The 27,842-nt window shown below is 36.5% G+C and overlaps 1 protein-coding gene across 5 annotated transcripts; it reads right to left on the reverse strand.

Annotated features, from left to right (window-relative positions):
* Positions 1-9,229: 9,229 nt before the first annotated feature.
* On the reverse strand, positions 9,230-27,265 carry LOC129945313 (sentrin-specific protease 1). 5 transcript variants are annotated; one of them, XM_056054968.1, is made up of 7 exons: positions 26,553-27,265; positions 26,332-26,429; positions 15,103-15,165; positions 14,082-15,030; positions 11,062-11,205; positions 10,593-10,812; positions 9,230-10,529 (listed from the first exon to the last, which is right to left on the reverse strand). In XM_056054968.1, the coding sequence occupies exons 1-7, from the start codon at positions 26,993-26,995 to the stop codon at positions 9,912-9,914; spliced, it is 2,535 nt and encodes an 844-aa protein (XP_055910943.1). In that variant the 5' UTR covers positions 26,996-27,265; the 3' UTR covers positions 9,230-9,911. The 5 variants fall into 5 exon arrangements, with proteins under 5 accessions (XP_055910943.1, XP_055910941.1, XP_055910942.1 ...); XM_056054966.1 differs by having other exon boundaries at positions 15,103-15,194; positions 26,331-26,429; XM_056054967.1 differs by having other exon boundaries at positions 10,593-10,791; positions 15,103-15,194; positions 26,331-26,429; positions 26,553-27,263.
* Positions 27,266-27,842: the final 577 nt, after the last annotated feature.

A 27,842-nucleotide genomic window follows, 5' to 3' on the forward strand; every position in this document is an offset into this window, starting at 1 on the left:
TTCAATCTTTTAACAGTATGGGTCCATTACATGTACTTCAGTTTGTTTTTAAAACCAGTTTAATGTGTTCTTTTGCGAATTCTTTTATGATTTTTCATAAATATCATTTCACAAATATAACTTTCTAGCTTTTACCCGCGACTTCGTCCGCATCAGATAGTTTTTTTCGAATAATAGTATGAAAAAACCTGAGCTGTACTTTTTGTAGGCCATACTAAGTGTGATTGTTATAAAGGGTGTCCCAAAATTAACGCAAGATTTGAATTAAATAGAAAAAGCCGTTTTTAGTCTTTTGATAGTTATATTTTTATTGACTCGTAAAGTACAAAGGATAGGGTTATGTATGGAATAACACATAGAACAAATGGCCTCCACGGCTTTGCATGCACATGCGCACTCTTTTGTTGAAATTTTCCATGACCATTCTGCATAAATGTGGCTAAATTTCGTTGATGCAGCGTTGAATCTCCTCCTTTAATGCACGGGTGGTTGTGGGCTTGTTGACATAGACTTGTGATTTCAAATAACCCCATAAAAAAAAGTCTAATGGTGTTAAATCACACGATCTAGGAGACCACCGAAACGAGTGAGTACACGACCTGGAAATGTCTTATGCAGTAATTGAATTGTTTTACGGGCTGTATGACATGTGGCACCGTCTTGTTGAAACCACATATTGGACACATCAATATCATCCAATTTTGGCAGAAAGAACTGTGTAATCATGTCGCGATATCGAGCACCAGTAACAGTCACTGCTTGACCAGCATCATTTTCAAAAAAATATGGCCCAATTATGCCTCCAGCCCAAAATCCACACCATACAGTCACGCGTTGTGGATGCATTTGTTTTTCGACAGTCACATGTGGGTTCTCCGAACCCCAAAAGCGGCAATTTTGGCGATTGACAAAGCCATCAAGATGAAAATGTGCTTCATCGCTTAGGATGATTTTGCTCGAAAAATCAGGGTCCATTTGTTGATGTTCAATAATCCATTCAACGAACTCTCTTCTCTGTCCATGGTCATTAGGCTTCAATTGTTGTGTCAATTGAATTTTGTAAGCATGAAGACACAGATCTTTGGTGAGTATACGCTGTAGAGAGGTTCTTGAAATTTGCAATTCTTGTCCACGACGTCGAATTGAGGTCCCTGGATTGTCAGCAACACTCTCACGCAGTGCTTCGACATTCACATATGAACGGCTTGTTTTTGGACGACCAGTGTGTTTGGCGTCTCCAACGGATCCAGTCTCCATGAATTTTTCAATTAATCTCTTCACAGTTGATGAAGTTAAAACACTATTCCGACCATATTTTGTATGAAATTTTCGAACTGCAGCCGCCAAACTTTCAGTATTTTTGAAATATTCTTTAATAATGAAGACACGTTGTTCTATCGTGTAACGCTCCATTTTTAATAACCCTATACTGTTAGCTGTCAAATTGCTTTTTTTGCCAACACTTCAATGCACAAATGGCGGCAAATTCAAATCTTGCGTTAATTTTGGGACACCCTTTAGATTAGGTTAGGTTAATACATTTTAAGAAGAAGAAAGATTAAGTGCAATACATTTTAATATAAGACCTTTTTTTGTTTTTTATTCCTTGGCCAAAACGTAAAGATTTTGTGGGTTTGAGACTCGTGAGCACGCTACTTATAACTGTCCATGGGAATAACATGTCCCTGAGCTTTATTTATTGTCATTGCAAATGCTGCTTTCAGAGGAAACTGCACTCTTTGAAACTGAAACGGCAAATCGGTTGGAATTATCGGAATGCGGGTAATTAAATTTTGTTCTTTTTTTGCTATTTCAGTGATGATTATAGCTTTTATAATATTTCGTCCTAGGTGAGTATAATTTGGAGCCGGGTACCATTCCATAACTTTGGCGCGTCAAGATTTTTCACTAACAGGACTGGAACACCAACTTTCAATCTCAACTTATGAGAAGGCATCCCTGATAACTCTACTCTATGGCGGGTATGATGTTACTTGCTCCGTGTCCATAATGTTGTCTACTAAGAGGTACTCGACGATATCTCCCTCCACGTCCGACATAATTTGTTCGTTTATCTGGCTAACTATCTGATTAGTTGTGCTACAGACAATTTAAAATAATTCATTCGTCAACGTAATCGAGCCGTTGAGGTCAAAAGCAACTCATATTCTTTCTTAAGTCTCAAACTATATCCTTACCTAATTTCATTTAAATCAACAATGTATAAATACAAGTTTGGGTATTTATGCATAGCTTTGCATTCCATTCAAAATTAACATCAATCAGTTAATTTGTTTGTATTTCAATTGGGTGTTTAAAAAATATTTTCATTAAATACTTGAATTTTTGTTTTCATTTTGCTATTATTCACTTTTACTACATTTACGTTTTTACTTCCCATTTCTTGAACATTGTGGATTAATTCAAAAGTTTTTAAACCACGTATAAAAAAGTATTATATTCTTAATCTTAAGTATAACGGTTTATAGCAATTACATATTTTTTCCAGCTTGAAAGTACAAAATTAGACTCTATCAACTAAAGAAAAAATTAACTCCAACTACAAATACATAAATTGTACACGATGACCCTTGTGTTCACTACCTTCTTTTTGATCATTATTTTAAGTTACCGTTTAGAATGAAGTTGCTTAAAAAAAATAGACCGAAAAAAACATTAAACAAACAAACTACGATTGTCCATTAAGTGATCGTGCGTGGTCTGGTCATATCGCACTTAGTTGATATGATCTGCATAGTTAAATATATAGTTAGCTGAATAGCTAACGAAATTTTTGCTATTTTTTTTTCTACTTCGTTTGCGAAAACATGCATTTTAATGGTAACAAATCGTTGATACCTTCAATCAAACCGCTCACCACATCGCGCATACTCTAAGTGGTTGTTAGTGTACAAAAATACTACCATTTCAAGCTTTTCTCATAACACAATCAACATTAAGATCATGGCTTCTGTATGAGACCTTTGCTTTAATATCATGACATAAAGGTGTTGTACTAACTTCAAACTTTAATGAGAAATAAAACAAGAAGAGGTTAGCTAACAAATTAAAAAACTTCAATATTTTCATCATCGTGAAATTCATAAATTCACTAAAATTTTTTTGACAATCCTTTCTGCGTCTTTCTGCATTATTATCGGCAACATTTATTTGAAGTTGATATCTCTACTGTTTTTTGCCGACGAAAAAAAGTCGCGAAAGGACGGACTTACGAACGGTCGTACACACGAACGCACAGATATCTCCTTAAAAATCTTTCAATTCGGCTATAGGGACATTGAAACATCGAGACATTTCAACATTTTCAAATCGATAAATTGGACCGATTACAATAACTAATAAAAGAAGCTTTATATGAGAAATCAATAAGACTTTATCTATATTTCAGAGATCTATGACAAGGACATTATGTGTAAAATATAACATTGTCTAAATGTTTTTTTTAGGTGGGGTGCATTCGAAAGGTCCAATTTTGGCATAAGTTAGGCCGTCTTCTTTGAATCGATTGTATTGTCTTTGAGGTAGACAGCTTATTCGCATAGACCTGTGACTTAATAAAGCCCTACAACAAAAAGTATAAAGATGTCAAATCACACGATCTTGGTGCCCAATTTACGTCGGTCGCCTAAGCGCGAAAAATAACCATGCCATGAAACCGATCGCGCAGAATATCGATTGTGTCTTGAGCTGTGTGCCACGTATGAAACCTTATGTCTTCGGTGCGCATATCATCGCCGTTGACGGTTATGACCTGACCAACATCATTTTCAAAGAAACACGATTCATTGGCGTCTCCAGACCAAAATCCATACCAAACAGTAACTTCATTTAGATGCATTGGCACTTCGTGAAACTCGCATCCAGTGGTGTTGTCCCTTTATTGCTAAAGACGTTTTTTGACCATAATTGGGGTCAACATTCAAATGGGGCGGCATCGCTGCATATGGTCGTTTGGTTTCAGCTGATGGGTTATTTGGATTTTGTATGGCTAGGTCCAAATTACGTTGTTGTAGTCTTTGACAAGTTCGCTATTAGAGAACACTCATTTTAATAATTAAGTTTTATCCTTTCTACGTGTTGCTTGAAGCCGTAACTTTTCTAAAAGATTTCTCTTAGTTAAAGAAACAATATGATCGCCACGAGCTTTCAAAATCAACATTGTAAAATCCCTTATAAAAAATATGTATAAGAAGAATGACCCACTATAATGTTATTTTTCTATCATCAAGTCATGACGCTAATGATAACTATCTAGCATTCTAGAGTTGCATAAAAAACTTTGAACAGATATTTTTATTTAGTTCCATTACATTATTGGGATAGTACTGCCTTAGCTCCAAGTTACAAATCGTCTTGTGTCTATTATGGTGTTCTTTCCCAGCTCCAGCTGAGCGCTTCGCTATTAGAAATAACCATCAGAGATGCACTGATGACCACAAGTAGGCTTATTGCAGGCAATTTACTCAAATTGCCACCTCGAAGCCAATACAGAAAAAACAGAAAACAGAACGAGATCCATGATAGCGCGTCAACAATTCAATAATTCCCAATTGAATTTGAACACATTTCAGTCTTAAGTCTCGCTCGAAACGGGGTATAGCGTTCGTACTCCACAAGTTTGCAAATAGAAGACAGCGAAGCAGATGCGACGACGACGACGATGACACAAAACGAATGAATTGAAGAAATCTCTCTTCACTTAAGCCTGTTGTTAGGCATAGGATAGGATAGGTGTCTGACTATGGACCGATTAGCTTACATTTTCAAATTATTATGCCCGTTCTATCATAGATTACAGAGAATGTGCATCACTGCGACTTGAAACTGGCTTCAATGGATTTATGGAATTGATGGTGTATTTTAAGATCAGTGATACTTATGTTCTTAGTGTTCTCTTTTTGTCTTTATGTGAATGAAGATACCATAATTATGCATCAGTGGAATAAGGTAATTGACGACACGTCTTCATTGAGGATTATATTTAAATTAATCAAGAAATTGATATAAAGATGATTGATGCAGAGACGCGGAGAGAAAATCTATAATAAAGATTTATCACACTAAATTTTAAAATGTACGATGTGAAAAGTTTTTTCCCAGTTTAAAAAAAGAAGAATTTAAGTTGAACTTTATTCTATCAACAAGTAAATCGTTACTCAACATCTCAAGGTCTAAAGAACACGTCAAGTTTTTGAAATACATTTTATTAAAAAAAATATAAAAATTTGGCCACATGGCTAAAATTGAAGTGCGTTGTTTTAAAAACCATAAAGGCTTTAATTCAAGGAGTCTTAAAACTTTAGACAATGACAATGACTAACTGTAATTGAGATACTTAAGAATATAATACTAAAGAAATGAGAATACAATTCTCAGGCGAGGCTCAGTATCTGGGGTAGACAGACAACTAAATTGGAAACGTAATATCAGTGTGATCCATTTAGCGATTTCAAAAGTAAACGTAAATAAAACACATGTTAAATATTTCATTTCACAATGTTTATTTTTTTATTATGAAGTATGAACGTTGACATCATTTAAATTACCACCACGCGAATTGTTGCAAGCATCGATTCTTTTGTAAGGAATGGAGGGGACCTACAGTTTATATGCCGAATCCGAACGGCTAATTTGAGAATGAACTTTTTCATAGCAAGAATTACTTTTGGAGAATTTGTCAATTTTTCGCAAGAGGTAGTACCCGTGAAAAGACTTTAGATGGCATAGGCAGGAATCGAACCCAAGACCTCTGGCATGACGTTCCAAAGCACTAACCATAATGCCACTGGTACTACTCCATTCCTGACAACATTACCCGCACACAGGAATATTTGAGAGTTACAAGTAACTAGGCCCTAGTTTTCAACGGACTGTTGCGATACCCACTTTGTTTTTATTTATTGATTCTTTTGAGGTAATTTTCGACCACTTTTTGACACACATTGGACTATATCTCAGCCCTAATCGGCGAATGTTGGTTTTTAAGTTTTCAACAGCTGGGGCGCCGCTATGTGTTTTGGCGCTCGCGTGCCAGAGCCCTAAATGGTGCCCTACGTTTTGTTAGGGGGTTGGGCTTGGGTCACACGCTCTTGCAAATCCGAATATCAAAAAATCGTGTACGTTTTTCATCGATAAAATAAGTAATGTTGAACAAAATATACAGATTTTGAGTAGCACTACGTAGTGACGGCTTAATGTAAACACTTTGGAATAGGTTAAATAAAACCATTGTTTTTTCGTAGACTTTAAGCATGCTCTTTAAATTGAGTTAGATCGATTTTTTTAATTTTCCTCCCCTAGGCGATTGGTGCCCTTGTGCGCCGCACATTTCGCCCATAGGGTAGCGCCGGCCCTGCTCAAGAGTTAAAGGTTTATCTGCCACGACAATAAACTACGCGGCTAGGAAATGTCTTTTGCAATAAAGCCATTTTCGCTCGTCGTATTCTGCAATAGCTGGCAAAAACAAAGTAATTTATGATATGACCATAACGCTCCAAATTGACAGCGACAGTCGTTCCATGGTTGTTTTCGAAGAACTAAGGTCCAATCATACCTCCGGATCAAAGACCGTACCAAACAGTGACTTATTGTGGAAGTAATGGCCTCTCTCCAATTACTTGAGGATTCTCAGAACCCCAAATAAAACAATTTTGTTTATTAACATACCCACCGAGGGAGAAATGTGCTTCGTAGCTGAAGAAAATTTTATTTGGGCGATAGACAAACTAGAGACAATCCGAATTGAACCTGATATTCGATTCGTTTATGAATTCGTACTCTGTAAAACAATCATTTAGTACCTTTTTTATCGAATAGATTTGATAAGTCTCGAAGTATTTCCAATGAGATTTGTCAAAGCGAAAATACAAACAAAAAATCAAAACAAATCGCAAAGACGAGGAAAAAATTCAGTCATTATTTTGAGAACTATCGTAATGACTTTTTTTCACACTTTCAGCCCTATTATAGCTATCGACTATCAACTAGATACTTGATACATAACAATATTTTTAATGCATTGGTATTATGGCTATCAACTATCAACTTTGTTGATGAACTGTGAATTTTATCATTATTGTGAATGATTTTTTGACATTACTTGGTATTACGGATATCAAAAAAATAGATACACATCAATTATTTATCATATCAACCACAAATTCTTGGTTGATACGTCTCAAATAAATTTAGAAAAAATTATAAAAGGTACGTTTTTTTCATTCTCTCCATAGAATAAAATATAAATTTAACGAAACAAATATAAATTTAAAGAAAAAAACATAAGAAACATGCATAACATTTGTATAAAGTATAGATTGGAAAATCCTGAAGACTTTTATGAAGAAAACATTCTTGAAATCCATCATGTTTCCCCTGATCCTGCAAACCCAACATTTATTGAAGGCAGCCGCATAAGAGATTCCATTGCAAGTTTTATGCGAAATGAATAAATGTCTAGCGAATAATTAATCAATAAAAAAGCGGAATTTTTGTACTTCATGGTTGTTTTAATAACTTAAAAGACAAAATAAAGATAACTTATTGAAAACTTAAACAGAATCACGTAAAAACTCAAAAACTAAAAATTCACTTCATATAAAAACTTAAAAATTAAATTAAATTCAGTCATATAACTAATTACACAGTAATAATCAAACTGGATGATAATGGTTCATTAAATTTTGCTTCGCTTGCTCGATTTCCAAGAGCTGTTTTTTAAGTTTTAGTTTTGTTTTTCTGTCGTTCTCTTTGTTTTTGATGTTTTCCTTGTAGAGCAATAACTTTTCTTTTTTAATTTTAAGGATTTCACTTTTTTTTTTTTTTCAAAATATAAGTTTTTTTGTTGTAGTATTCAATATTGTCCATACTCTTTTTAAGATGATTCAATGTTGTTTGCATGCTACTCATCTCAGAAATCATTTTGTTGTAAAAATTATCTTGTGCCGACGTTTGGTTTTCCAGCAATGCAAGTCTTTTTTTTTCATTTTTGTCCTTATTTGAGGTCCTTAGTTGACTATTTTTCGGTGATTGCACTGAGGGTACAATTTCTTCGACCTGCACTGCTTCGTCTTCGTCGGCAATAACACCTTCGTAAGTCAAATTTGTTAATTGCAACCCAAATTCAACACCCGGGGGATTAACACAGGCATTAAAATGCATTAGGCGACTTACTGCTTCTTCATCATCAGTCAATCGGATTGTTTTATTGGTCCTCCGCCAGTTGCAATTGTCTCTATCTTATTTTTTGTAACTTTGTTTTAAATTTTTGTTTCAGAAGTCCAGACACATAACAAAATTTTAAAACAATAATTGAAAACGTCAAACGAGAAAAAAATCTCATTCACAATAAACTATTCACAATCGGTTCAAAAATTAAAAGTTGATGTTCATAATACCGATTCATCAAATAGTTGATAGATATTATCAACTATCAAATTGATACTCATAATAGGGATGTTTAATGCTTTGCAATTGCCACATCTCTCTTTTTAATTCAAGCTTAGAAAGTTTAAGCTGATTTCTTTCATAGTCATTTCATTTTTTGCCAAGGTATACTTTTTTCCTTCAAGTCATACGAATTCCACCATAATTTGAAATTGGTTTTGTTTGATATGCAGTAAACTTAAACAATTTTCCTTTTGCGTCCTTTAAAAACGACCTTCAAACTGCAATTCGTTACCTATCCTGTTGTAAAAACAAAAAGTTCGTTTTCGAACGCTAATGGCTAATGGTACAAAAAATCCGAATGCGGATTTGTGATTCCGTAAGCACTAGATTTCTTATCCGCATGAAAAATGGAGTATAAAATATTCGTTTTCGAAACGCATTACAGCGTAGGGCCCCAGAAAAGCGGGACCAACTTTTTTCGACTTTTTTATCATCGTTAATATCATGTTTTATTAAAATCTTGAGTTCCAACTTTTGTACGAATACAAAGCTCGCCATATAATTCCTAACTTTCCAAGTAAAAATATATTAATAATAAAAATATCACAGAAATCCCAACAAATAAAAGACTCTTACTTACTTACTCAAGGCGGCGCTACAGTCCTGTGTGAACTAGGGCCTCACCCAACAAACTTCTCCATCTAGTTCTGTCCCTAGCTAGATGTCTCCAGTTTCGCGCTTCAAGTTGAGCGAGTCTTCCTCTACTGCCCTGTCCTCTGGCTGTGGATTCGAAGACGAAGTAGAAATAAAAGACTCTAAGAAATATATTTTGTTGTTTTATTTAATTAGTTTATTTCCATCATATTTTGTTCTTCTTAAATTTATCAAAAAAAATATTTAATTTTTATAAGAACATGAAATTAACTTACAAATTGTGTTTGGCCTGAAATTTTTTCTTTTAAGATTTCTTGTTATATTTTTTGTATTATTATTTTGTATTCATAAATTAAATGTGTGTTTTTTTATTATAATAATATGCGTACATAATTCAAAAGTTAAATCTCAGTTGGGTTAAAAAAAAGTACAATTTTAGAAATTTGCAACTTAAAATGAACAAAACTCTCATTGGACACGTAAATATACGACAAGATGCATTGGTTAAGATTGATTCGTTGAAGTGAAGTGAGAAGGAGAGATTATGATGAGTGGGTGTTGATATGGGAGCGGTGCATTGGCGGGGAAGAAGAAACTAAAGTAAAAAAGAAATGCTGTGGCAGGGGTAAACTTAACAATCTATACTCTTTGTTATTTTTGTTTTGATTATAAATTAAATCCACTCTGTTTTTCTTTTTTAATGATTTTCTTTTGTTTTTTAATTTAAATGAGGGTACAATGTTTTACCCCCTTATACGGAACATTTAATTTGATTATATTTAATTAGGTGTGATTTTTTTCTTAGCTTTTTTGTCAAGTGAATTTGTTACACTTCTTCTTTTTCTTATTTACTGCATTAGCTGACCCTGGACTATCTCTAAAATCATTTTATGCCTAAAGTATTCCATGTTTTGCTGTGAGAACGTGATCTCCCGATCCCGGCATATGAACTCGGCAAACATACAACTGAATACACCACAATCACTGCCGTTATTCTGCTGCGGCACATCCCTGACACTTTCTATCAGGAAGCCCGACGTGTCAAAGGGTCGCTTTCTCTTGTCCAGTGATTCCTCGCGCAAATACTGCTCCAGGGCAGCTAGAATTTTTGGATTTGGCGTACCCATAGAATCGTAGTATTTTATGGTACGATCCCGCAAATGGATAATGGCCATGCACCAATGAATTCCACCAACGTGCACGGGCACCGGAAGGACGTCGTATGTGAATATGTCGACTTTTCTGGTCCATCGACGGACACCACTGTGACCTGACTGCAATAATCTCGGCACAAAGAATGTGTTCATTGCATAGACCTTGGGGAGGCCCTCTTCGTTCCGATTCTCACCACGCTCTGTGAGGAGATTCATGTAGAAGTTGATAACTTCATCGTTAAGCCAGGTTTTGCCAAAGAGCGTTGATATATCGCGGCGGGTGATGCTCATATTGAATTTCGATATTAACATCTTAAACAAAAAAAATATGTCACATAAAAAATAAAGATTAAAAGAAAACAAAAATTAACATACTTGATCCGGTGGGCCACCAAAGAGAGCTCCTTTAATGATTGCCTCATGTTCTGGCGTAATCGCTGGGAATTCTGGTTCCTCCTCGCCTTCGGGGAAATCATCAACAATTATTAGATCAGGATCGACAATTTGCAGCTCTTTGAGCCGATCTTGCATTTCCTTCTCCTTGTCGCGGGTTTCAGCTGATAGCTCTTCCACTCTAAAATTACGTTTTTTCTTACTGAATTAGAAGAAGAAGCCATAATACCAAAATATATATAAAATCCTACACCACACCATATTGGACTTCAAACGAAAGGAGCTGAATATTTGTGTTCAGCTTGTTGCATCAGTCAGTCTTCATTTTAACTCAATATGGAATAGTGTTGTTGTAGAATTATTATTGTTAAAAATTTGGTTTATTTGAAAATACAAACTTGTAGAAAGTCTACAAGTCAAAATAATAATCAAAAGTTTTGCTTTTACTTACTCTTTTTCAGTCTCAGCAATTTTTTGTTTTCCTTCGAGGTGTTTCTTTTGCCATTTTTTATGGAAATTCTCAAGCCAGTCATTTTGGCAAACGGGTGAAAGATCAAATTTCTCCTTAAGTGAGTTCACTGGCTCAACAAATGGGCTAGAAATAAGGATTGAAAAAGAAAATTCAAATAAATATCAAAGAAATAAAAGAATCATTCTAAAAAACAAATCAAACTAAATGTAGGTAACTTGCTGGAGAGGTAAACCTTCAGTTATATAGTGACTTAAATAAGCTCTTTGTCAGTGGTGTAAATTATCTTTAGTCTGCGACGCGGCGATGGTGGCAATGCACTTCAGAAAGACAACAAACCGATTCCTTGGTTCCTCAAGTAAAATAAATCACTAGTTGGCTTCAATACTTGAAGAGGGAAATAATGGAACGGCTTTGCATTCTTAAGTGCTTTCTTAAGTGGCGCCCAAACAGGGACTTTTACTAAAATTATTTCAAACGATTTTCAATGCAGATTAAAGGAAACCAATGCTTTCAATCTTGGTATTGATGGTTACCACTCTCTTAAAAACTACACAAACATTGAATGATTTTTTTTAAATGGCGCCCGAGTAGCGACGTTTACCCGAATTGAATATTTTTCAATACAGCCTTTAAAAAATCAAGGCCTACATCCTCCATATTATTTCCTTGCCACTCGATATGATGTAACTTTACGAAATACAAACAGAATTGAATTTTTGTTTTCCAAATGGCGCCCGAGTAGGAACGCTTTACTGAGTTTTAATTGTATTAACCATTACTGATGCAGTCAGATGAAATGCAAGGCCGAAATTCTTTGCACAATTGTAGGTTAGGTTGGAGTGGCTGTCCAGATATCATTGACACACGTAGACCTCAAGGGTCCATTGTGATACCACTAATGAGGTTACTCATGGGAGAGTAATGAATTTAAACAAACCATTTTGTACTTTTAATAAAGTTAGAGAGACGTTTTGTGTCAATCGTTGCCAGTTCACTGGTATTATCGAAGAAGAGATTACCGAGAAAGTAATTTCTTCTAATGGAGAGTGCTGGACATGTACATAGAAGGTGTTGGACTGTTTCCTCTTCCTCCTCGTCCATGCAGCTTCTACAGAAGTCATTTGTTTAGACCCCTAGCCTCAGAGCATGTCTACCTATGAGGCAGTGTCCCGTTATTACTCCAATTGTAGAGCTTATACTTTGTCTGCTCAGTGATATCAAGCCTTTTGACCGTTTTAAGTCAATACTTGGCCATATTTGCTTGGTTGCCAGCCAGGTGGTACTTTGTGACCACCTAGTATTTGTTGTTTCTAAAGCATATTGCTTGAGAAGATATTTGCATGTAGCAAGTGGTGTTCCTATGTTATGTTTTTGTCTAACATAAGGCAGAAGTGTTCCGTTTTTGGCGAGCTCATCGGCTTTGCAATTTCCCGGAATGTCTCTGTGGCCCGGCACCCAAATGAGGTGAATATTAAACTGTTCCGTCATCTCCTTCAGAGATGATTGACAATCGTGGACTGTTCGAGAGTTTGTGGAGACAGACGCGAGAGATTTAAGAGCGGCTTGGCTGTCCGAGAAGATTCGTATATCCTTACAAGATATAACGTTTTCTTTGAGCCAGGATAGTGCTTCTTTAATCGCCATTACTTCTGCCTGGAATACACTACATTGATTGGGAAGTCTATAGGATAGACTGAGATTCAGTTGTTCTGAAAAGATACCACTTCCAACTCCGTGATCGGTCTTTGAACCGTCAGTATAGAAGTGTACCGCATCGCCTTCCAGGGGTCCCTCTTCTTCCCAGGAGGATCTTGAAGGGATGGACACATGGAATCTTTTACCAAATACCATTTTTGGGGTGGTATAGTCTAAGCGATCTGGGATAGATCTGAAATTGTCTAGAATAGTTGTATGTCCAGTATTGTTACTGGTCCATTGAGAGGTGGCTCTAAACCTAACACATGAGTTGGCAGCCACCTTTTTAGAGAAGATGTCAAGTTGTGTTAGGTTTAAAAGCACTTCCAGTCCTGCGGTTGGTGTTGTGCGAAGTGCTCCTTGCACAATTGTAACTAGACATCATTTTACTTTACGAAATACAGAAAAATTGAATGATTTCTTTAAAGTGGCGCCCAAGTAGGGAAGTTTTACAGAATTGTTTTAAACATTTTTGAATGCAACTTGAAGAAAAACAAGGCTGATTCCCTTGTAACTATTACTTTGCCACTCTATATGATTTAACCTTACGAAATACAAACAAAATTTAGTTCTTTCTTTTAAGTGGCGCCCAAGCAGGGGCGTTTTACTTAATTTCGAATTGTTTTTAAAAAAATTGAAGCAGCATTAAGGAATGCAAGGCCAATATCCTTTGCACTATTGTCACAACATGATTTTATCTTACGAAATACATAAAATATGTGATTTATTTTAAGTGGCGCCCGAGAAGGGTCGTTTTAACGTATTATTTCCACGATTTTTCAATGAAAGCTGAATTGCGAGGCCTTCATCCATCGCAACTGCTGCCTCTCGATGCCCGAAAAGTTCTTGTTTCCCGTATTGATTTAGTAATTTTTCAATGCAATCTAAAGGAATGATAAGTCGACTTTTTTTCCTACTTTTTCAACTCGTTGTCAATACTAAACTTTAAAAACTTTACGGCTTTCCAGCAAGAGGTTTCATTAAAATTCCAAAAATTCTAGTGAACATTTTGAAGAACTAAAGAAAAACCAGCAATTTCTGACAGTCACTAAACTGTGATTAAACACCTTCAGACTTTTTTCTTCGGGAGCACGAGAAACATAAGGTTTCCAATGCTTTACAATTGATTCAACCCTTTTTAAAAATAGAATTTTGTAAGTTCTGGAGGACCTAAAGCAGCAAAATTTCGAACTATGAAAAATTGCACGAAATTGATATAAATATAGCCATTGATCTCTTTTCTTAAATATCAAAATAAAAAACTTTATTGAAAAACCCAAAATACAAAAAAGAAAACTACTTACAGTTGTTTTTTCTTCTCAGCTGCTCTCTTCTTAACGTCATACTGACATTCAGCCTGATCGTCTTGCAGTTTCGAACAAGCAGACAACATATTCAATTCTTCCTCGGCCAAATCAATAATCTCGCAAACCTCATCATCTTCATCGTCGGAAAGTTCAAATGTCAAAGCATTCTCACCAATCGACACCTTTCGATGGTGATTTCTCGTCGCTGGTGTCGACGAATTCTCTGTAGTGCAATCGATAGTCACTGGTTCTTTTGTTCGATTAATTGACAATCGTGACTTATTTAAGGGAAGTGATAGTGATTTTGGTGAGGTTCCCTGGATGCCATACAAATTAGGTATCAACTTATTCAACAGCTCCCTGTATTGTTCTTGGTCTTTTGTAACATTTTCTCGGGCCATAATCGAACGGGCGCCTTTTAATGATGTAAAATTGTTGATGTTTGCGGTGGCGCTAGTTCCATTGAAGAAGAAGGGTGATGTCGTCCTGTGTTGGTGTTGTTGTTGGACTGTTTCTTTATTTGTTGATCGTTTTGAGGCGACATTGGTATTATCGCGATCATCGAAGCCATTGGTACATGCCGAGAGTATTGACGAGTATGTTCGTTGTTGACATATTGGCTGTAAATTGGGCATCAAAGTCGAGGCCAAAATGTTGCCTGTACTCGCTTGTATCAAAGGCGGCGGTGGCTGTCGCTGTTTGAATGGAATGTTCTGCATCTTAATCGAAGCCGATGACATTGAGGGCATTAGATTGGCCCGCGATAATACTGGTCGAATGGACGACGCGGATGGCGGCGCGACAATGTTAAAAGCCTCACCACGTGAATTCGTGAATATAAATTCAGCATCGTCATCATCGGAGAATTCAATATCAGCAAAATTTGTATTTGTTATATGTTTGGTAACTGTTTTTGGACGCACAAAGTGAGATCTTTTCTCTTTTTCTTTAAAAACAAACGTTAAACAAGAACAAATTGTCAACTTGTGTTCATTATGATGGAATACAATTTACTTACGATTTTGTTGAGCCATTACCAGTGGAGACTTGTGAAGACGCTGCGGTACAATTTTTATTTCATCTTCGCGAGGATAGGGTCGCCAGACCATTCATGTTTTTGGGAAAGAAAAGAAAAAATAAATTATTATTATAATTAATGTCAAAATGGAGTTTTGAGTTTACAAACAAAAATCGATCGGATCTTGCCTCAGATGAATTTGAATTTTAAGGAAAACAAACTGAAACTTTCAAGCGTTTCTTACCAAATGTCTACGTTTTTGGGACAAGGTACAATTTTTTATGAAAAGAAAGTTACTATATGTACCCATCTTTAAGGATTTGAGTAGCTTTACTACAGACATTTAATGCAGGCTTAACAATTGATGAAAAGCTCAACATCCTTAGTCGCCGCATTTTCAAACAAAAGCTGAAAAATATTGCAGAAAGAAAACCCAAAGAAGAAATTACTATTATTTAAAGGATCAAGAATCATGTTCATCTACACTTTTTGAGAAAGTTGCACCCTTTGTTAAAAATAAAAAAAAAGGAAAAACTATTCTTTTGTTCACCTATCAGATTTGTTGGATTGTTTCGCGGTACTGATTTCTTCTCATGGCCAGATATTGATTTAACAGATGTGAATAATTTATAATACAAAAATATAAATGGAAAAATTACAATAAAATAAAACATTTTGTCAATTTAAGTACAAAATTTTACTTCACAAAAAAAAAAAAAACATGACAAAGTAAAATACTTTGCTTTGATCGAAAAGTTACAAAGATATTTTCTTTAAAGCATTTTTCCAGCATGTACTCTAAATTAATTCCATGCGGAACTTTTGGCGATTAAGGAAGTCTTGTCTTGGCTCAAAGAAAACGTGATATCAACATCTGATATCCGTATTTTCTCCGACAGCCAGGCCGCTATCAAATCTCTGGACTCTGTCTCTACAAACTCTATAACAGTCCATAACTGTCGATCATCTCTAATGGAGATGGCGCAACAGTTTAATATTCACCTTTGCTGGGTGCCGGGCCATAGAGACATTCCAGGTAACTGTAAGGCAGATGAACTCGCCAGGAACGATACAGTACAGCCCATCCTACCACGTTTGGCAACTACTGGCATACCAATCGCTTATTGTAAACTGCTACTAATGCAAGACGCTGTGAGGAGGGCAGGCACCAGGTGGACCAACATCACCACGTGTCAAGCCACAAAAAACATCTAGCCAACACTGGATTTAAAACGTTCAAGGTGCTTGCTCTCTCTAAGCAGATCGCATATAAGCTCGATAATAGGTGTCATAACCGGACACTGTCTAATAGGAAAGCACGCCACGAGACTAGGCGTATTCTCAAATGACTTTTGCAGAAGCTGTATGGACGAGGAAGAGGAAGAAACGGTTCTTCATCTTCTCTGCACATGCCCTGCTCTAGCTCGAAAACGCAAGAATTACCTAGGAGAATTCTTCTTTAACGATCTAAACGATCTAAATCATATCGGTATAATCAGCCTCTCACGTTTCGTAAGGGACTCTAACTGGTTCCGTTGAGCTTAGGAGGAAGCCTCAAGATTCATGTGGTATCACAATGGGCCATTAAACTGGCCTAAGTGTGTCCGTTTCCATCTTGGACAGCCACTATAACCTAACCTATCCTAACCTACGGTAAGAAAGAGCATGTTGGCAATATTTAAAGTGGCTGCGCCAGCTTATTGCTCCATTTAAAATTTCAAAAAGTTTTTCCAAAGATATAAAACTTTCCCGAAAATGCAACCGACGAATATCTTGTAGAATAGGACATGCAGCAACGAAATGGTAAGTATCTTCATTCACTCTTCCGTTACATAGATCACATAGCTGGGGCAAGTCTGGTCGATGAGGTACAAAGTTTGAATTTAAAATTTCAACTCTTGCTCTAAAAATAATACTTATAACCGAGGCTGAAAATTTATTACTAAAGTAAGAGACTTCCAAGGGCAGTTGGTGGTTCAAATGACTATAAATAGATCTTCAAGTAGATGAAGATGCTCTGGAAAGATTACCCAGAAACATTTTGTGATCCACCTTAGCAATCACATCAGCAAACTGAGCCTGCCAATCGGTCACATTAGTTTCTGATAAGGTTAAACTTGTTTCGTAAAAGTAAGCTAGTTCGTTCCAGTCTTTAAACGGGGAAGCATTCACTCAAAGTAATTTTCTTAAAATGATTTTGTGAAGACAAGTTTCACTTCTTTTCATCACTCTTGTAATGAAGTTCGCACTTGCCTTCAAATTTTGTATATACATCTAAAGGACTATTGCTGACTCTACATACAATGCGGTTCACATGGTTAGACGCACTATTTTTTTCCTCAATAAATTGTAGTTTTTCTGTTTGTTTTTCTCATGAACTACCAAACAATGCATTTATTTGAAAGGTTATTAAATTCTCTTGAAAAAAAAACTAAATTCAAGAATAGTGAAAGACACCTAACGGTTATTTTGATCTTCAAAAAAAGCTCAAATAAATCGGTTCACTTGGTTAGACGCACCTGTTATAAGTTTGAAAAAAAAAGAAGTTGATCAATTTCCATAGGATCAAAATGGGGCTTCTCCCCAAAAATAACCCACTGGATATACACTTCGGTAATCAGGCAGATACTCATTTATGGAGCCGTCGTATGGTGGACCGCACTGGACAAGATGGTAAATCCAAATAAGCTCATTAAAGTCCAGCGGTCAGCAGGTATGTGCATCACAGGAGCACTTCGCACAACACCAACCGCAGCACTGGAAGTGCTTTTAAACCTAACACCACTTGACATCTTCTCTAAAAAGGTGGCTGCCAACTCATGTGTAAGGCTAAGAGCCACCTCTCAATGGACCAGTAACAATACTGGACATACTACTATTCTAGACAATTTTAGATCTATCCCAGATCGCTTATACTATACCACCCCAAAAATGGTATTTGGTAAAAGATTCCATGTGTCCATCCCTTCAAGATCCTCCTGGGAAGAAGAGGGACCCCTGGAAGACGATGCGGTACACTTCTATACTGACGGTTCAAAGACCGATCATGGAGTTGGAAGTGGTATCTTTTCAGAACAACTGAATTTCAGTCTATTCTATAGACTTCCCAATCAATGCAGTGTATTCCAGGCCGAAGTAATGGCACTATCCTGGCTCAAAGAAAACGTTATATCTTGTAAGGATATACGAATCTTCTCAGACAGCCAAGCCGCTCTTAAATCTGTCGCGTCTGTCTCCACAAACTCTCGAACAGTCCACGATTGTCAATCATCTCTGAATGAGATGACGGAACAGTTTAACATTCACCTCATTTGGGTGCCGGGCCACAGAGACATTCCGGGAAATTGCAAAGCCGATGAGCTCGCCAAAAACGGAACTTCTGCCTTATGTTAGACAAAAACATAACATAGAAACACCACTTGCTACATGCAAATATCTTCTCAAGCAATATGCTCTAGAAACAACAAATGCTAAATGGCCCAGCAACCAAGCAAATATGGCCAAGTATTGACTTAAAACGGTCAAAAAGCTTGATATCACTGAGCAGACAAAGTATAAGCTCTACAATTGGAGTAATAACGGGACACTGCCTCATAGGAAGACTCTGAGGCTAGGGGTCTACACAAATGACTTCTGTAGAAGCTGCATGGACGAGGAGGAAGAGGAAACAGTCCAACACCTTCTGTGTACATGTCCAGCACTCTCCATTAGAAGGAACTACTTTCTCGGTAATCCCAGTGAACTGGCAACGATTGACACAAAACGTTTCTCTAACTTTATTAAAAGTACTAAATGGTTTGTTTAAATTTATTACTCTCCCATGAGTAACCTCATTAGTGGTATCACAATGGACCCTTGAGGTCTACGTGTGTCAATGACATCTGGACAGCCACTCCAACCTAAACCTAACCTATTATTATGCTATTTTTTACAGTTTCAGTACTTTGTACAACCTCCACGACTTGAAATGACATCAAAAATTCTACTTTTAAGAGATTCATATAACTTTTTTAAATAATTTAATGAAATCTTAGACCAGGCATCTTTTATCGCGGCAATAAGCTCCTCACAGTTTTTATACTGTTTGCCTCCTTCATAAATTTGACGGGTCAGCCATCCCCAAACGTTTTCTATAATGTTTATATCAGGTGAGTATGGTGGCCACGGCAACAATTCCACATTTTCACTAGCGAGAAATGCTTTTACTACGTGCGCGTTGTGGATCGGAGCATTGTCTTTTTGTAAAATCTACTGGATCGGTCCAAAAAGCTTTCTTATTGCTGGAAAAGCTGTTTCCAAAAGAGCTTTATAAGAAACTCCTGTCATTTTGTGAGAAACAAAAACCAACTCAAAGGCACCGTAGTATGAAATGGCCCCCCATACCATTACTCCTCCTTTCTTCGAATGATTTCGATTCAAAAAGCATTCGTCTTTGCGGATGTCATGGAAATACATATTATACCCATCAGGACCATCTAGGTTGAACTTTTTCTCATCAGAAAACACCACATTTCTCAATTTCATGTGAAGACGAGCGAATTCTAACCGAAGTTCCTTTCTTGCAGCGTTTTGTGGTGTTTTTTTTTAGCTTTTTGAATTTCAAGTGTGGAGCACTTAAAATAGCTCGACGAACCGTTGATTTTCTGGCACGTACACCCGCTAATTGTCTGATTTTCATCGTGGAGTGTGCTGAATTTGAGGCAATTCTTATTATTTTTCGCTTCTAGTTCGGTGTTAAGGCTGTTTTTGTCCTTCCCTTTTTATTTTTTCAGTAGGTAGCAGGGTTTGATAAAAAATTTCGAACTGCTTTATCACTTCGTCCTATTTTACTGGCAATTTTCCGAATAGAATACCCTTCTGAGTGGTAGGCCTCAATTTTAGCTTTTTCCGCCACCGTCAACATTTTTTTTTACCCATTTTCACTCATTAACCAAATTTAATTTGCATTACCCAGCATTAAGAAAATAACTAAATAAATTCGTGCGTCTAACCAAGTGAACCGATTTATTTGAGCTTTTTTTGAACTTGTGGGAAGAAAGAGATGAAAATAACCGTTAGGTGTCTCTCACTATTCTTAAATTCAGGTTTTTTTCCAAGAGAATTTAATAACCTTTCAAATAAATGGATTATTTGGTAGTTCATGAGAAAAACTACAATTTATCCAGGAAAAAAAATAGTGCGGCTAACCATGTGAACCGCACTGTATATGGCGTATTAGGGTGTTGAGTTAGGCAAACGAAATATCCTCTTAAAAAAGTTAATTTGTACAGTTTCAAAAGCTTCGAAGTGCATGCATTTACTGTCGCGTTGAAAACTTTGTACTTGGACGTTAAATGAACATTTTGGTTCGAAAAAAAACTTTGGCCACATTATGTTAAGTGCAAATTTAGCTTCGTTGTTTTTTTCTTTAGAGTGCTTTAGATAGCTTAAATTGTAGGCCAAGAGGAAACCCAAATATTTAAACTCCTGTACAACCTCAATATGTGTATTATTTAGAGACCATTTTTCTTCCGCTCGCCTTCTTGATTGTCTCTTTTCAAATACAACAATCTTAGTTTTTTGGGTATTAATTTGCAAGCCCCAAGACTCGCAAAATGAACTTAGACGGTTTATTTACATTTGTAGCGTGAAAGGATTATCAGCAAGCTAAACTAGATCGTCCGCGTACAACAGGACTTTGATTAAAATGTTAGCAAAATCAACTCCACCCGGAAAAAGATCGCAGACATCATCCATGAACAGGGCTAATAATAATGGTCTGAGGATACAACCTTGAGGAACACCTGGAGTTGTTTCAAATCGATTTGAAAATGTGATACCGTCCCATACCCTTGCATTTGTTGACGAAATAAAACTTGCATACACTTTGAGAAACTTTCGTGACAAACCAATGCAAGAGAGTTTGTAAATTAAAGCTTGTCTATTGACTTTATCAAATGCAGCTTTAAAATCAACAAAGCAAGTGTATAGTTTCTTTTTCATATCTATAAATTGTTGAGCAATGCTTGAAATGGCAACGATATGATCCATGGTTGAAATACCTGGGCGGAAACCGGCTAGAAAGATGCCCAAAAGACTGTTATCCTCAATCCATTTTGTGAGCCTTTCATATAGGATTGCAGTAAAAGTTTTTCTTATTGAATTTAAAATTGAAATACCTCTATAATTTTCCGCAGCGTTATCACCTTTTTTAAAAATGACAAAAATTACAGTTTCGTTGAAACTGATTTATCGAAGAATTACTCTTGCAAACGGTTGTTTCTTTGAGCCAAGAAAGCAATTATGTAGACAGCCCTTTCTCCAGCAACCAAAGTGTTGCTATATATAATGATATATGGACCGTAATGAAAGCACCTTGGGTTGTTCCGACAGATACATAATTTTTCAAAAACTCAATGCGTTTGAGTTTGACGTTGAAGCGTTACCCACCCATTTGCATGCATTAAACTAATTAGCTTTCAGTACTCGGTATGAGTGTCACCGATAATGTCTTATGGAATGATCACATATACGACATTACCAAAAATGCTGCTAGGTGCTTAGGATATCTCCGATGGTGCAAGTCATGTAAAAACACTCTTCGGATCTGGATGTGATTTAAACAGCCTTCATTCGTCCAACTCTTTAATATAACTCGCATATCCGGACAGGTGCTCTAAAAGCAAGTTTAAATCTATTGGATAGAATCCGAAAAAGGGCTTTGAAAATGATAGGCAATTGAACTATAACCGAAACATATACATCGCTTGAACACCGTCGCAATGTTTTTTGCTTTTTCATTGTTTTATCGATGCTTTTACTAACAATGTTCTGTCGAATCAGAAACTCCCCCCTACCCTCCCCTCAACTTAAAAAACTCAGCCGTAATACTCGTACTTACAGCAATGCTAATCAGTTTACCCTAGAGCTCCATTTTGGACGTACTGTTAAGTATAGAGATTCTTTTTTAAATCACAAATGGAGAATGTGGAAAGCTTTACCTAATACTGTTTTTTCTTCCCATTTTGATATTCAAAACTTTAAGACCAATGTACACCGGTATCTCCTCTTTAATTCTTCCCTTTTTTTCCTTAAGTTCGCACTGTTTAAACTTAAACGTGATAAGGCCTGTAAGCTTGAAAAAAAAACATAAACTAAGCAAACACCTGGAATGTCTAATAGGGTGTCCCGGCAAATTTTTTTTTTTGGATTTCCCGAACAAAAGACCTCTCAAAACTTGCGTAATTGGAGTTAGATTACAAAAATATATATAAAAAAAATATTAAAATTTGTCTAGGGGGTTGTACCGACCCTCAAAATGCTGACAAACTGATATTTTTATGTTTTTTTCCCTTCCTTAATTTCGGTTCCTGAGCTACTTTTTATTAACTTTTTGATCTTATTAGGTTTATTAGGTGGTACCCGTGGCATGATGGTTAGTGCGTTGGACTGTCATGCTAGAGGTCTTGGGTTCGATCCCTACCTGCGCCATCTAAAGTCTTTTCACGGGTACTGCCTCTTGCGAGGAATTGACAAATTCTCCAAGAGTAACTATTGTCATGAAAAAGTGTTTTCTCAAAATTAGCCGTTCGGAGTCGGCATATAAACTGTAGGTCCCCTCCATTCCTGACAACATTACTCGCACACAGGAATGGTTGAGAGTTGTAAGTCACTAGGCCTTGGTTCTCAACGGACTGTCGCGCCACCCAATTTATTTATTTTATTTTTTATAGGTTTAGAACATATTTGACATTTTGATTTGCATGCAACAATACGTTTCCAGCGGTTTCAAATTTATGAGGTTTTAAGCTAAAAATACCCCCAATAGGTGACCAAAATTGTTTTTTTTTTTAATTTTTGGCGCATATTGCTATTATCATCAATTTTCTGGACCTTAAAACCACTGCTTTATAAATCTGACACAATTTAAATTAAAGTTTCCATACCTATCCGATTTTTAAGATTTTTTTTTTTTAAATTTGAGGCCTACCTGCAGAAATGACTTAATTTATTGATGTCCTTTAAGGATATAGGTTTTTACCTGTTTCCTAGTTTAGTTTAGAGTCATCTGAGAAGCTTTTCGACGTTGCTGCTTGTAAATGCACTTCATTTGAAACTTGTTCGTGTTTAAAACCAAAGAAAGTTCCCATCCATGAGAGAAGTTTTTTGTTGGATCAAAGAAATGAAAGAAAATGGTTATAAGCGGGGTTGACACTAAAGAAACAAATATCTTGAAGAAACGACAGCAGAGGCAAATTGAAGAGTAAAAGAGGGAAGCAAAAAAATGGTCTACGCAGGAAACGGATATTGTCTAAGGAAACTGCAATGAAGAGTTGCTCCGTCAATCTTCCCCAGAAACACATTCGGTAACAGAGGCATCCCCAACAAACCCCCCTTTGACAGATGCACCATCGACTTCAAGAGCTTATCGCAATAGATTGATGTTTCCAACAGTTGCCAAGGTATGTGATCGATACGGTTTATCGACGCGATCTGCTGCTTCTGTCGCTTCTGCTGTTTTGGATGATGTCGGCTTGGTTTCTTCCAAAGATTCAACTCTTGTTAAAGACAAAAATAAGATCCACCGAGCTGTATCGAAATCACGTAAAGAAGCTTTAGAAGTTATTTGAGGTATTGCTATGAAAAGCATTTACTTTGATGGAAGAAAGGACAAGACCCTGATAAATGAGAAAATAGGGGCGCGTTATCACCGTAAAGAAATTTTTGAAGAACACATCTCAATTTTGGCAGAACCTGGATCAATTTACTTGGAACACACAACACCAGGTCGTGGCACCGCAAAGAGGATTTTTATTTCCATCACAACCTTTTTAGAGAGTCAAGGTTGGAATTTAGATGACGTGCTTTGCATTGGATGCGACGGAACTGCAACTAACCCTAGTTGGAAGGGAGGCGTCATTCAATATTTAGAGGAGTTCTTGAAGAGACCGCTGCAATGGTGTATTTGCATGCTTCACGCCAATGATTTACCTCTTCGTCATTTATTCTTGACATTAGATGGTTGCACTTCGGGTCCTAGAGAATATTCTGGACCTATTGGGAAACGTGAGCTTTTGTCCAGTGGCTGGTAATATGCCCGACTTGCCGAAAAATGTGGTTGATGAACTTAGTACGGATCAAAAATTTCTTTATCAGATATGTCAAGCTGTATCTACTGGTTTCTGTTCTCCTGAGCTGGCAAACCCTCAACCTGGAAAAATGGCGCACTCGAGATGACTTACTTTAGCTAATCGCATACTGAAACTTTATGTTAGTACTCTTCGTCCACCAGAGAATTTGCTATTGTTTGTCAACTACGTCGTTAAAGTATACGCTCCAATTTGGTTCCGAATCAAGCGACAGGTGTCTTTTAAGGATGGAGCCAAACATATTTTCCAATTAATTATATACTCTCGATGTTTGCCCGAAAACTTGGGATGTGTTGTGGATTCTGTTATAGAAAGAAATGCTTATTTTGTACATCCGGAAAACCTGCTTATCAGTATGTTGTTTGATGAAACGGACCACATTCGGGAGCTGGCATTGCGAAGAATAAAAAAAAGCTAAAGAAGCTGAAAATATCAACAAACGCAGGATATATAAACCACCAAAGATCAACTTCTCTGCTAAAGATTATACCGAAATTATTTTGTGGAACGAATGTCAGGTAACATCACCCCCGGTTCTTCGATATATTTCTTTTGAAGACCTTCACATCATGGCAAAAGATAAGAGCTTGGAAATTGTTGACTTTCCCTGTCACACCTAATCTGTGGAAAGATGTGTTAAACTGGTAACAGAGGCATCACAGAGTGTAACTGACCCTACTTCTAGAGACAAGTTGAAATCTCGTGCAGAAATGCCCAATTTTGGACACAAAAAGAAGTTTAACTTCTAAGGTTATGTCATTAATTTAAAATTATTTCTTGCTTATTTTGTTTTTATGTGATTTGTTTAAATAATATTAATAATAAAATACGTTTAAAACTTAATTTTTTGTATAGTTTTATTCAAACGGTTAAAGTATGTAAAAACATGAAATTTAAAAATCTTCAAAGCCCGGTACTACCCCCCACGATAACATGTTCTTTCAGTTTTCTTGACGTTTTCTTTATCTGTGTAAAATTACGCAAATTTTGATACCTCTTTTGATAGTGTAGCTTTCTCATACATCGACGGGACAACCTAATGTCAAAGTCACGTAGAGCGCATGAAAACCAACAATACTCCCGCCTTCGAATTAACCCCCACAGAACTACCTAGTAAAGAAAGGACGCGACAAGTGACCTCACTCAACTTGAACTACCAACTAGCAACGGGAAACATCTAGTTAGAAAACGAGCTAGATTGCGAACATTATTGGGTGGAACCATAGTTCACACAGCACTGTAACACCACCTTAAGTAAGAGCTTCAAGTAATTTAATAACATTTTTCGAGATAATGTTTTAAAAGAAACTTTCTTAAGATTAGTGAAAAACTAGGGATATCCAAGAGTGTGACGAGTTCCTTAATCAACAAAATACGTTGTGTCCATTTATTCTCTGTTTATACATTTTCTCCAAAAAACATTTTTGAACCTGTTTAATTCACCAAAAATTCTTAAAAAGAAGCATAGACCGACCGACGCCAGTTCATGGCTTCTTTTATTTATCTGAATGACATTCAAGTTCTTATGACCTAGAACCGAGATGAGAGTGTGACATTGAGGTTACGTTAGATTCTTCAAAAATTTGGAGGGAAATTTCGTTGCCACCACAATTTCTCAAATCAACTAACTTCAACCTTCTAAAAAAGTCAATTGGAAAGTTCATTACTGGAAGAAAAACAAAACTCTAGCCCCCACCATCCCACTTTTCTTTCCATAATCTCTACAAATACCTGGAAATGGTCTGATTTCTTCTATTTTCTTTTTGTTTTAGGTAAAAACGGTCTCAAAAACGTTAAAATTTTCATTTACCCAACTGAATAGAAAACTATACCCACAGCACAGCACGCGATATCAAAACAAAAATAAGAAGAGGAACCAAAAATGAAGAAAACAACAACCGATTATTCGTTGCGCAGGACTGGGTGGCCGTAGCTTATTCATCGTATTAGTCGTCGTCTTCGTCGTTTGATCCGAAGCCTCCTCCAGTTGAGTTAAAGGTGAAACTATTCTCATTATTCTGCCTTGCCTAACCTAACCTAACCCTTCGTCGACGAAATTCCAATGGCAATTAAAGAAAATGTAAAAGAAGAAAAAAGTTACCTTCTTCGAAAGACTTCTTCACAATTTTTGGGAATCCGTTGTCCACTCGGCGATACTTGAACTGTGAAGCGGCCGAATTCCAGTCACCGTCGTCAGCTCTATTAAGTTGTTTTTTTTTAGTTTTAGAAAAAAAAAAAAAACAAAATCCAATTAAGCGAAAGTTAATCACTATTTTTCTTTTTGCATTCATTAATTTTTGAAAATCGAATCGACAGACATACCTCCTTTTTCTGCCAAATGGACCGTCACTGTCACTAAAAAGTTTTCGGATTCTTGAAAAAAAATCAAACCCCATTGGGATGCTGCTGGTGCTAGTGGTGCCGCCGCCGCTGTTGTGGCTGTAGCTGTGGTTTTGGGTACCACTGCTGCCAATGAAGTTTCGTTTGATGTTCTTTGTGGATTTTTGCGCAGGAGGTAATTCACTGCATTTGCGTTTGGTTGGACGGCGGTGGCTTTTCAGTTCGAAGAAGCCGTTGCCGTTTTGGACAATGCTAATTTCGTCGTCGTCGATACCGTTTTCGCCGTCGTCGTAGTTGTCGTCAGCAACTCCGCTGCCACCAACCGAGACACCAAAGCCAAAAGTTGTCGTACCCGCTGCTGCTGGATACCGAAGATGCTGCTCGGCCTCGTCGAATAGATCAAATGGAGTATATTCAATGTACATTGGGATTGGGATTGTAATCCATTTACTTTTGCATTCACTTGGATTGAGATTGAAATATTTATTCGGCGTGAATAAGTTTAGAATATTAATTGGTAACTGGTTGATTATTGAGGGAGAAATTTTCTTTTTCAGTTTTCTTGTTTTTTGATTTGGTTTTGGAAAGTGAAATGCTTTTCTTTAGCTTCTTAATTTTTCTGGCTTTTTGCGAAAAAAGAAACGATTGAGGACGAACAAGAACGAGTTGCAAAAGTGAAAAAGCCGCCGTCAAATGACTTTTGGATTGCATTTGTGGGAGAGTTGGTAGCGCTGCATTCAAAATGGTTGCCCGTTTAGAGGTGCGAGTTGTATGGATGAGATTGTTTACTTTTCTTACAGACAGGTGGCGGTAAAAATCTGCGTTTGATTTTGAAATATTTAAAAAAGTGATTTATAACTCCTTAGGTACTTTGTTGACTTTTTATTAAACAGAAATGTGTACATTTTAGTAAGAAAGGTCGATCTTCAGATTGGAGGTTTAAATAAGACGAATATCATTGTGAATGTTCATCATTTGTTCTGCCACTGGTTGAAGCTGAGTTGAAAGTATTGAACTGTCAAAGTGAATGATTTGTTTACAAGCGATTCGTTAAAAAACATAATTTTCTTTTATTATTTATTTTACTAATTGAAGTTACATTAAGAGTTTTGTTCATATATGATATTGGCAGATTGACAGATACAAAATTTCTAGCAATATACTGTCGTTCCAAACTGATTCCAACAATTCGTAATGATGCTATGACAGTGACAAGTTTTACACTAGTCAAACATTACTACATTAATGACATTTTAAAAGATTAAGAAATGT

The sequence above is a fragment of the Eupeodes corollae genome, chromosome 2 (genome assembly GCF_945859685.1).
Source record: "Eupeodes corollae chromosome 2, idEupCoro1.1, whole genome shotgun sequence".
Classification (NCBI taxonomy): domain Eukaryota; kingdom Metazoa; phylum Arthropoda; class Insecta; order Diptera; family Syrphidae; genus Eupeodes; species Eupeodes corollae.